The sequence below is a fragment of the Schistocerca cancellata genome, chromosome 8 (genome assembly GCF_023864275.1).
Source record: "Schistocerca cancellata isolate TAMUIC-IGC-003103 chromosome 8, iqSchCanc2.1, whole genome shotgun sequence".
Classification (NCBI taxonomy): domain Eukaryota; kingdom Metazoa; phylum Arthropoda; class Insecta; order Orthoptera; family Acrididae; genus Schistocerca; species Schistocerca cancellata.
Genome location: NC_064633.1, coordinates 181,758,343 through 181,770,491, shown reverse-complemented (window position 1 = coordinate 181,770,491; position 12,149 = coordinate 181,758,343). Strand labels below are relative to the sequence as shown.

At 35.9% G+C, this 12,149-nt stretch overlaps 1 protein-coding gene across 1 annotated transcript in view; it reads left to right on the top strand.

Moving 5' to 3' along the window:
- The window catches only part of LOC126094728 (N-acetylgalactosaminyltransferase 6), a 159,436-nt gene that overhangs the window by 12,796 nt on the left and 134,491 nt on the right, over positions 1 to 12,149 (top strand). The window contains exon 2 of the mRNA XM_049909276.1: positions 11,345 to 11,553. Coding sequence (XP_049765233.1) covers positions 11,386 to 11,553 — 168 coding nt within the window. The 5' untranslated portion in view covers positions 11,345 to 11,385. The remainder of the gene's footprint in view (positions 1 to 11,344; positions 11,554 to 12,149) is intronic.

Genomic DNA, 12,149 nt, shown 5'->3' with positions numbered 1-12,149 from the left:
ACTGTTTTTCCCTCGATTGGACGGGTGGGTCCATTTGCTCGGAGTTAAGGTAGGTATGTCAACAACGTGTGCTATCAGCGACAATTGTAGATTCCATTACATAGTGTCTCCACAGCAGTGTTGCCACTATTTAAGTTCCAACCTAGATAATTAGTGTTGGTATTTTGCAACATTGACTTATTAAACTGATAGTTTGATAGTATTCACACTTTCCAGCACATACTTTTTTTGGAATTGGAATTATTACATTTTGATGGTATTTTGCCTGTGTCATATATCTTGCGCAGCAGATGGAATAATTTTTCTCATAGGTGGCTAGACTGAGATTTTCAGTAATTCAGAGGGACTTTTATTTATTCCAGAGGATTTGTTTTAACTCGGGTCTTCCCCAATTCCTCTTCCTGTTTGTTGTCTGCTAGTTTGTATCATTTGTATATCTCTTCTGTATTCCTTTCACTTTTCAGTCTTCACTTCTTTGTTTTCTACTGGCATGCAATCTCATCTTTTTAGATATACTCATCCTCTTTCACCTGCTTAACTTTGTATCTTCTCCTTTCATCAGTTGAATTCCGTATCTTCTGTGTTATCCAGTGATTTCTACTAGGCCTTGTCCTTTTATCTATCTTCTGCTGCCTCAGCACTTTCAGTTCATCCATGACCCATTTCCTTAAATTCCCACAGTTTTGCCATTTTTTTTTTCACTTTTAATCTGAAATTCATAACCAGTTATGGCCAGAGTCCACATCTGCCTCTGGATTTATTTTGCAGTTTAAAGTATGGTTTCAAATTCTTTGTCTTGCCATTATACAGGCTATAGGAAACCTTACGGTGTCATCAAGTGTGTACCATGTCTACAACCTTCTTTCATGATTCTTAAGTCAACTGTTGGGAATGATTTCATTATTTTCTGTGCAAAATTTTAGTAGATGGTTTCCTGTCCATTCCTTTCTCCCAGGACATATTCTCCTACTGTTTTTTGTTTTCTCCTTTTTCTACTGTTGAATTCCAGTTTTCCATCACAATTGAATTTTCATCTCCATATCTTAGTAATTAGGAGGCATATAAACTTGTCCTACTTTGGTGAGTGTTGGCATAATGTGTATATTGGCTATGGTACTGCATCACAATGCTGTTCATAATACTTCACCCATATTTTTATTTTCTTGTTTGTTATTAGACCTATTCATATATTACCACTATTTGATTTTATATTGGTAACCTTTACTCTCAAGCATAGAGGTCCTGTTATCCAGTCACTGTATTTCCCTAATTATCACAATATATAACTCTATTCTTTTCATTTCCCTTTTCTAAATTCTCTAACCTGTCTACCTGAATAAGGCATCTTAACATTCCACAGCCCACCTGTAGGATGCCAGTTATGTTTTTCCTGATGACAGTGTCCTCCTGAGTAATCCCCACCCATAGATCTGAATGGGAGACTGTTTAACCTCCAAAATATTTTGTCCAAAAGGATACCACTACTAAGTTGAACAGTACAGCTGCTTGCCCTTGGGAAAAATTACAGCTGTATTTTTCCCTTGCTTTAGTCATTCACAGTAGCAACATTGCAGAGTCATGTTGGCTAATGTTACTTGGTCAGATCTGTCAATCATTGAGACATTTGCCTCTGAAACTATTGAAAAGACTGCTAGCCTTCTTGAGGATCAGTGGTTTAGTTTGGTCTTGCCATAGACACCCCTCTGGTGTGTTTGCATGTACGATAAGGCTATCTGCGTAATGGAGGCATGCAAGCCACCCTGTTTTCCTAAAGTCCATGGTTAATTAAAAATCACTGTAGAGCTGAAAACTGTGTATACAAATTAATAGCAGTTTGACAATGTAGATATTTTATGAGCAGCATAACTCAAATGAACTTTGGCATATCTCACATTACCTCTGACCTACAATGACTTTAATTGCAGTGAACTTCATTCAATTCACAGAAAGACAGTGCATAGTGAATCTCCTGTCTCAGTGAAGCTGTTTAACAATATAAGTATAGGTTGGGACATCAACTATGTAAGGAGAGGGTAGATTGCTACTTACCTCAAAGATGACATGTTAAATTGCAGACAGGCACATTTAAAAGACACATACACATTAGCTTTCGGCCATAGCCTTAGTCAAAAAAAATAAATGGAAGGCTGTGGCTGACAGTGTCTGATGTGTAGGTGGCTTTTAATTGTGCCTGTCCCCAACTTAACATGTCGTCTTGAGGGTCAGTAGCAGTCTATCTTTTATTATTTTCATCATGGCAGCAGATGTAGTGGCGGAGGACATACGGTGCCATATATAGTTTTACTTATGATCGAAACAGGCTTATGTCTGTTGAAATTATTTTATTTTATTGATCTTGATGCAGCTGGTGGGCTAAGATGTTTTACATTTTTAAAAGCTTATGACTTCTGAAGTAGGCTATATTATTATAGCAGAAACCATGGTCAAAGTTGAGAATATACATAATTAGTGCAACTATGGGCTGTTTTTCATTTGAGACAGTCTATCTTTTCCTTACATCAGTGAATCTGTCTGTGGTCGACAGGAATGAAACATTTCAGGTGGTATTTCATTCAACCCACCATAAGGATGTCTATGGATACACACACACACACACACACACACACACACACACACACACACACACCACAAAATCCCTTACACACACATTATCCTCCACTCTTTGTATAAAATGAGATATATCGGATTCACATTTTGGCATGTGTAAAGTATGCTATTTTCCATTTTCGAAAGTTACAGTACTCCTTGAGAAAGCACTTCTCAATGAAGAATGTGCAAATCACTATAAAATTAAAATACCTTCTACCTAATACAACTTGTAAAGTATGTTGTACCAGAAAGTGTTCATATCTGTCTGCTGTCATTAATCAAATGACAACCTCATAATGTTTCCTTCTTGCCTTCTATGTTAATACTGTAGATAAATGGAGGGAATGCACCAGTTGCAAATGCTGCTTTACTAGCCTGATAATTGTTTTCTTTCTCAGTTTCAGTACTGCCTCATAATTTTCCATCTACACTCCTCATTTTCAGCATACTTCAGTAGCATCACAACTTAATGGCTTCTATTCTCCTCTTGGCTGAACTGTCATTGTCTGTGTTTCACTTCTGCACAGGACCACACTCTGGGAAAATACATTTAGAAAAGACTTCCTGATATTTAAATTTTTGTTCAATGTTAAAAAAGTATCGTTTTCGGAAATGGTTTTATACGTATTGCTAGTTTGTATTTTATGTGCTCTCTATTTTAATGTTCATCACTTCTTTTGCTATCCAAATGACAAAACTCATGTGCTACTTTCAGTGTCCTATTTGCTAATTTAACTCCCTCAGCCTTAACTATTTTAATTCTGCTGCATTCTTACTGTCATTTTACTTTAGTTGCTGATTGTCTTTCAACCACTTTTCAAGACATTATTCATTCCATTCAACTGCTCTTTCAAGTCTCTGACAGAATTATTATGTCATCAAGAAATCTCAAAGATTTTATTGGTTTCCTTTCCAGTGTACAGATTGAATAACATAATGGGACTGTCTACAACTGCCTCATTCTCTTGTCAATTTCTACTTCCCTTTTCTTTCTTTTTACTCTTGGTAATAGCAGTTTGGTTTTTGTATAACTTGCAGAAAATATTTTTGCCCACTTTATTTTATTCCTACTACTTTCAGCACTTCAAGGAGGATATTGTAGTCAACATTGTCAAAAGCTTTTTTAAATCTACAAAAGATATTCCTTTCTTCAGTCTATCTTCTAAAAATCTTCGGTTCAAGAATGGCGCTTCTGTTCATCCATTTCTGGAATACAAAACAATGACTTAACCCTAAATAAGAGGAAAAAATCAACAGTACTTGTTTCCTCATAATCAGAAAGCCCAATAGTACCAATCTGAAAGTGCAAGATGAGATTATAGCGTGTATGTCAAACAAAACTTCTGGGAATTTTTGTAGACTTCCAACTAAAGTGGGATGAGTTCGCTGTCATACTGGAAAAAAGAAATGCTATGGCATATTATGCACTTCAAACAATAGCTCATATTCTAGTGTGACATACTTTGCATATATCCATTCCATAATTAATTACATCATAAAGTCGTAGGGAGCGAATGTGAAGGGTGTCAATTAGTTTTCAAAGTACAAAAAAGAGCTATAATACATTTGTAATAGCCCATTCCACTAACCTTTGACTGGCTGTTCATTTGTAATCTGCACATTGAGTGTGACCATATATATATATATACACACATACAGGGTGAAGAAAACTTGTGCCAAGAAATTTTAACCCTGGATAGCTGATGCTAGTAAGAACCAAAATTACTGATGTTGTGTAGGTTGACATGGCACCGTTTTTAATCTATGGAAACATGGCACCAAGCACTCCGATTGATCATGGGATTGACCTGTTGCCATTAGTCGGTTGACTGGCAGTGCTGTGGTTGTCAGTTCACACATACAAACTTCCTTCACCCCGTCACTGCCCCAACGTGATATGCACATGTGTCAAATAGGTCTTGCTGTTTGTCTCCATCTCACATTAGAGGCATTCACATGCAGGCTTCACTTCGGAGCACATACAAGTTACCTGCAATTTAGTCATGCAGTAAGTATAGCGGCACAGTATTCGTTTGAAGAACAACGACATATGGTTTCTGTTTATGGACTGGCCGACGGTAATTGCGCATGAAGCTCGACGGTTGTATGAGGAACGGTACCCAGCAAGACGTCACCCAGACCTCCAAACATTTACAGCAATGCACCGACGACTTCGCGAAACAGGCTCATTAGTGGGATATCAGGGTGATGCTGGAAGACCTCAAACATGACGGGATGCTACATTTGAAGAGACTGTTCTCAAGCGGTTGGACATGACATGGGGAGGTCACTTATCGGTTAGTCTGGGAGGTTTTGAGGGATGACGGCCGGTATCCATTTAATTTTCACCCTGACCATGATCTAAATTATGTGGCGGACTGTGAACACAGGCTGGGGTTATGCCGGTGACTTCTGTGACGTGTTGCACAGCTTCTCCACCATTGTGTTGTTTATCGACGAGTGCTCCGTCCATTGGGATGGCCTTTACAACACTCGAAACGTTCATTACTGGGCGAGGGGAAGTCCTCATGTCACGTACCTCCACAAACGGCAGGAACGAATTTTGCTCAACATTTGGGTAGGCATTGTGGGTGACCATCTAATTGGGCTGGTCCATTTACCTCCTCGTCTTACCAGGGCAAATTACCTTCAATTTTTGCAAAAAACTCTGCCTGTCCTGCTGGAAGGTGCATGTGGTTGCAGCATGATGGGGTGCCCACACATAACAGTTGTGCTGTGCTTGGATATTTAAATGAACTCTTCGACAGCCAGGTAATTGGCAGAGGTGCTCATAGGACATGGCCTCCGCGGTCACCAGACCTCACACCACCGGACTTTTTCCTGTGGGGATTCATCAAGGTTCTAGTTCACCCACCCGGACACGAACCACCTAGAGACAAAGAGGAATTAATGGATCGCATTCAACATGCCACCAATCACATTAGGGCAATGCCAGGAGTCTTTGAAAGAGTTTGGCAAAAGACCATTCGACATTACCAAGCTTATGTCGCCAGTTCGAGCACCTGCTTTAAGCAAACAATGTCCTAGCTACAAAAAAGGCCCTTTTCAGGGCTGACACAATTTGTATAATACTTTCTGTATGTAAACTAACAGTTGTTGATGAGTTTTTCCCAGTATGCCTTATCATGAAACTACAATGGATGTGTCGGGATCCTGGTGGATTTGCCCCTGGAGTGGAAGGGTGACGCACTACCACCGAGCGTGCGGGCTGCCTTGGATACATCGCAGTCTCCGGCAGACAAAGCATTCCTGGTCATGCATTGCCCATGCGTCTGGCAACAGGGGAATCCCACATCCAATTGGAGCGCGTGGCACCTAGTTTCCGTAGTTTAAAAAATTGTGTGTTGTCTACCTACACAACATTAGTAATTTTGGTTCCTATTGGCATTGGCTATCCAGGGTTAAAATTTCATGATGCAATTTTTTTCCACCCTTTATATGTGTGTGACTTTAACCTTGTGATGTGTTTTATCAATGGTGTCCTGTTGTTCCAATTTTAATCACATGTATGACATCTGCACTCAGATGTACAAAAGTACAATGTTGAGAGTGTGCTCTGTGTACAATACATACAAGGGACCAGTAAGATAATATTTGCAGTCACAAATATTTGATGTTACAGCCAACAAATGTATAGAGTAATTTATGCCATCCGGCATAATTTTGTGTCCTGTTTAGCGCTGCTTTTAACACAAACTAATTATTGATGTACTAAAGAACTAATATTTGTTTATGAAAAAAAAACTCTCTAAGAGGGTACTTCAAAATGATCTAATATCAAATTTGTGTGATAGTGGAAAAACTGAACCAGAAACTGATAATTGCAGGAAGTATGAGAGCATTCAGAGATAATCATAAAAAAGTCTTAGGAGTGCAGACAACACTGACTTCTTTAAAAGCACAGTTTCACTCAGTTTGTTTTTCAAACAAACAATTTTTTTTTTAAGAAAAACGTTGACCAATACCCGACTGATAAGTTAACACACGAATGTGGTGTGAGGTGCAACACCTTTACATCCCAGTAGGAAAAAAGTGCGACCCAGAATAGTCTTCCACACAGTTTCATAAAGTCCTGTATAAAACTTCTATAAGAGACCAAAATTGAAAATCAATTTTATACCTTTAGGAAGCAATAAAAACAATTAAATTAGAGCTGCCGTAATGCTGAGGAGTCTTAAACATATATACAAATTACTGAGGCAAATTTTCAGCTTAGACAAGTAACTGCTATGATCAAGAGCTACTGTACAACAAAATAGTGATAAGGTCCACACAGACATTTAACATGACAGGAGATATATTGTATGTATACATTTGTGTGTATTTAAACTATGTGTACATTATGTATTTGTGTGTATTTAAACTGTAGTTCCAAGTCGGGCGGTTTAGGGGTCCCCCCTGACTGTGACATATTTTTTTCAAATTTTATGTGCCAGTTTGCTTAACTATTGGAGAAAGATATATGGTATAAATTCGTAACTCACAAATGGTGATACTTGATAAATAGGAATGTCTTGGTTGAAGAGCAACACAGTGCCTCAGTGATATTTTTAAAAAATGTTGTCGAAGTTTGGCATGCTGTATTTCAGTTAATAATTTTGGTAAATCTGTAAAATATGGCAAGATGACTGAAAAGTTTTCAATTTGCATATTCTGTAGGTTTTAAGTCGTCTGATTCTCTGTTTTTACACAGTCAACATTCAGAGTTACCACTAAATTTTATCGCCACTGAATTTTCACTAGTTTAAGATGCTTGATCTCTTCTTGTGGTATAATTTGGCAGCTTTCTTTATGTGAATTGGTTGTTCAGTAGCTTGTATATAACAACTGCAAGTATTATCAGCTTTGAGTACATAATATTTTTATATATATGAGGCTCAAGCTTGCTGGGGAAAGAAGTTGTCACTAAAGTAAGTGACTTTTAAATTGAGTAATTGTAAAATTGCCCATTTGAACCAGAAGATTTATTCTGTAACTTCCAACTTTTTTGAACTAGCTTACAGAAAGGAAAAAAGTAACCAACTGTCGATAATTTAATCAAATTTTATTTTTGCAGGCAACATTTTGTATTGTTGCTTTGAAATCCTAATGAATTCAGCATGTGAAGATGACCTGCCATTGTGTATCGTTGATAGTTTGGAGGCTTAAAGTCACCATTTGCTAACCTATAATTTCAGCAAAGGAACACAAAATGCTGGAGATGTTTCTCTTGAACAAAATAAACTGTTATTGAGTACAGTTCTGCATGAGATTCAGTAATAAATCTACAATTTGAATCTCTGCAAAGACCAAGCTGTAATAGAATTTCAAAGAAGTATCAACAAATTTGAAAAAGAAATAGATAAATTAATGAAACTCTGGCAATTATTTTTTCCAGGCTCAGGTCCCTTAAATGGTATGAATTCTGGTGCTCTTTTTTTCAAATATTTATTATTGATAGTTTACCTGGTGGTCAATGTGTTTTCCTAAGGCAGAGCCTCAGCTTCAGCACTTGAAGTGGTATGTGAAAACTTAACTAGCATTTTCAGTTCTCTTAGAGCTTCTCAGTTTAAAATTCAGAGTGTCAGTAATGGTAATCTAAAACAATGTGTTAAACACAACGATAATCAGCTATAAGGCAATGAAATGGCATCTGATGCTGGCTTTGTCTCTAGTGTGTTACAACAGCCAACAGTTAATTTAAACAGTAGTGTGTGAAATGCTCTGGCACACAGAGCAGCCAAGCTACCAGAGATACACTGTGGCAGCCCTTCTTCAATTGCTGAATCCATCACAGTTTCAAACCAACAGTTCAAAAGCTCACCTGTGAAAATAAAATTGGATAATTTTTTTAACAAACAATTGTTTTTTTCCACTTGTAAGATGATTCAAAATAGTTGAAAAATTGCAAAATAATCCTTATGATTCATTTTGAATTTATGGCATAACGAATTTGTACATCCATTTACTATTGCTTCCCAAAAAATACAATGGTCTTAGAAGATGATGCTCCAAAATAGTGTTTTGCATGGAAACTTATAATATTATGCCCTGCCCGCGACGTAATAACATACTATTTTTTTTTTTTCTATCAAAGTATTAAGATTTAACGATATAATTTCAGCACTAAGGAATGAACTGCGCTGGAAGTCAGCGAATATGTATGCCCAGAATAATGTGAGCAGCATATCGTTATTTTGTTCTATGTAAGAATATGCACCCATCTTTTCTTGCTTCTCTTGTTCTTCTTTAATTTCATGCCTTTCCAGCAGCATCTTGCGCTATCAGGTTCCTATTTTCTTCCGTTTTGTTCAAATGAACTAAACTTGTATTTCTGTTAGGAATTTATTTAATCATTCCATTATCGCCAATTGCGACTACTGATAGGATCTTATTATGAATACTTTATTCTTTCGCTTCAGAGTTGAGCTAAGATTATTGTAATTTCCAAGTATTTCACCAAAATAAGGCACAATTCTTTGTTGTGTTCAAAACTGTGAGAATTATTCGCAGAATGTTAGATTTCAGTACAAAAAACTTATTTTGTTAAATAATAATTGTTTAACATTTCTACCTTCATATCGTAGTAGCAATCACAAATTCCCAATTTATAAATGTTATAGATGTTTTTTTTACTATATTTTTTCCTTACGATGCCAATGCGGTACTCAGTATATTAAATTAAATCATTCTGAAACTCTCACGAGGCAAGAAGCTAGTTAGAAATTTCCTTGAGATTACAAAAACACAAATTAAATGCTTTTCAGCATGCTACAAATCTACTGACCTTCACTTCAAGCAATAAAACAAGGAAAAGAGTAGAATAAACTAAGAAGTGAAGTGAAGTGATCATCTTATGCATTCGATAGTATTGTGTGCATTTTCTGATAAAAATAATTTTTGTTCCAAAAACTAAAAAGTGGGATGTGTGTAATACTTAATTCATTTACTTTTAGTTAATGAAAGTGATACCTCTAATTAATCCACATACTAATAGTTGTGTGTGATATTTAAGTCATAAAAATAACCAGTCTCATGCTCATATTTAAAAATAAAAAATCAAGAATAATTGAAGAAATTCTGCTTAATAATTGCAAAATGCTAATTTTTCTGAATTACCGTAAGAACTTAAGATTTTGTCAATCTGCTATTTAGAGACATAATTAGTTTGAAATATTTATTCAATTACTGAATTATTAGAAATATATCAGTATACTTAAGCTTATTTTACATCCATTACAATATACACTAGCCGAAGCATAAATTTCCATAATTCCAGAATCATATCTACCCATATTTATAAAATACCGTAGTTAAAGCTTTAGTATAAACTTTATTAGGCGGTTCTAGACCTACAGGGAAAAAAGCAGTATAGAGAATTTTTATAATTTCTAGAGAAAAGAGTGTTCTCTTAATGGACATCACAAGTATGGATCAGATGTCATTTTTGAGAGAGAAATGTTTAAAAGTAAATAATTTTTGTGATAATTTTTTTCTTCCATCAGCTTTAGCCTAATACCCCCCCAAAAACTATGCACACAAAAATGATAATACTTGCAGTTGTTATAAGCAGCCTACCAGATAACGGTAGTACAAAATAAAAACTACTGAAGACATGAAGCTACCTAAACTTGGAAATTTTCTTTGTAACACAATTTATTAACAACTTTTGATGCCACTTATAGCAAAGATAGGGACTCAAATGGCATAAAACTTACATAATGCACAGAATGCAAGCCGTTCAATCATATGATTAAATTTAAAATCTTTGCCATCCCTCTTTACTGAAATACAGCTTTACAAACTTGACCAACATTTTATAATGGGACACTTCACTTAAGAAGCTCCTATTAATATTTGTGACATAAAAATTTGTATCTCTTTCTTTGATTGTTTAGCAAATTTCCAGACAAAATTTGAATAAAATTGAGATAGTCCATTGGAGAACTTCTCTAAAATTAGACCCCTTGACCTAAAGTAAAGAAATACAAAAATAAAATAAATATGAATAAAATAGCAGCAACATCTAACCAAGTATGGAGTGCGGTGAGGTGTAAGATAAAACAAATAAAACATCAATGTCTTATTACGATTTCTGTGTAAATTGAATAACATAAGGTGGTGGCGTTTAGAAATTGGTAGAGAAATTCCAGAATGAAACAATGAAAACAATTTCAGAATGAAAGTGTCAGTAGGCAGCAGATTATATGTATATTGTGGTGGAAGTTCCTAACCATTAAAACTTGAACCCATAACTTTGTAGCAGGCAATGTACAATCAATGTAGCCATGTCTCTTGGCCACAGGTTGCCTATAACCTCTCTGTTTTGACAAATTCCACACCTGCTGTCTAGTATATCCTTAATTTGATTACCAATAAACTCTTAGGGATTCCTGGAATAAGTTTTCTTGTCACCTGTTTGCTGTTTGACTTCCAAGTGTGGACATTTCATAATGTGATTAACATTTTCTCTCTTTGAAATTATACTACTTTAGTGTCTCCTTCTCCCAATAAATTGTTCCAGTTTTTCTGAGTATGTAAATACTGTCATGTTTGGAAATATTTTTGCTGTTATTCTCATGTCATAAGTTATTAGAAAGTGTTACTCTTACAGTTTTCAATATATTACACAAATATTATCTATGTTAATATCCTCTTTAATAATTAGTTGAACAAAATTACACCATTAATTTCTTCAAAGCATTCATTTACAACTTGTTTAATTCTGTCGTAGGACACCCTTAAACAGTATGTTTTACGGAGGTACAACAGTGAATGATGCGACGCAACATAAGAAGCATCTGTCGATTCCTGCTGTCGGCTGCTGCAACAGTGGTGCTGACAGTGTTGGTTTTTAGACTCATTCGTCAGAATGAAATCATGGCACCCAGACTGGAAGCTCATGGTGCAGAGCCACTGCCGCCACAGGCTCAACATTTGGTGGTGAGTATGTGTTGGGCTTTACTGCTGGTCTGTATTTATGGGCCAAATTTCTTTTGTTTATATAAATATGTGGTGATGGTATTTGGGGGATATACTTAATTTATTTGCATGTTTTACTGCAGGTCCTACAGTTAAACTCTCCAAACAAATGTCTGTATGTGTGTTACTGGTCTAGGGGCTAACATTGTTGACAATTTATTCAGATCCTGGGTTACATGTAAACCATGTACAATACATTTTCCTGCTGTCTCTGTTTCTCATAACTGATGATTTATGGAGTAAGAATGATACTACAACTGCTCAACACCACTGGTGGTTGATCGAATTGAAATTTATGGATCCTTGGGGCCTTTTGGATTGTTAACTGTCCTATAGTTTTGAATCAAGAACCACACATGCCATGATAAAACTAAAGGCAATAAAAACGCTAAATTAAAACCAGTCTCCTAAATTGTCTGTTGAACTCCTCCTAAAATAAAAAAAGAAATATTCTTTTTTATGGAATTTCTTTTTGAAAAATTGTCTCTGAAATTCAGATGCATCTTATACAAGAAATTAATATAAAAATGTAGAGTGTTTGATTTAAAATTTCCATC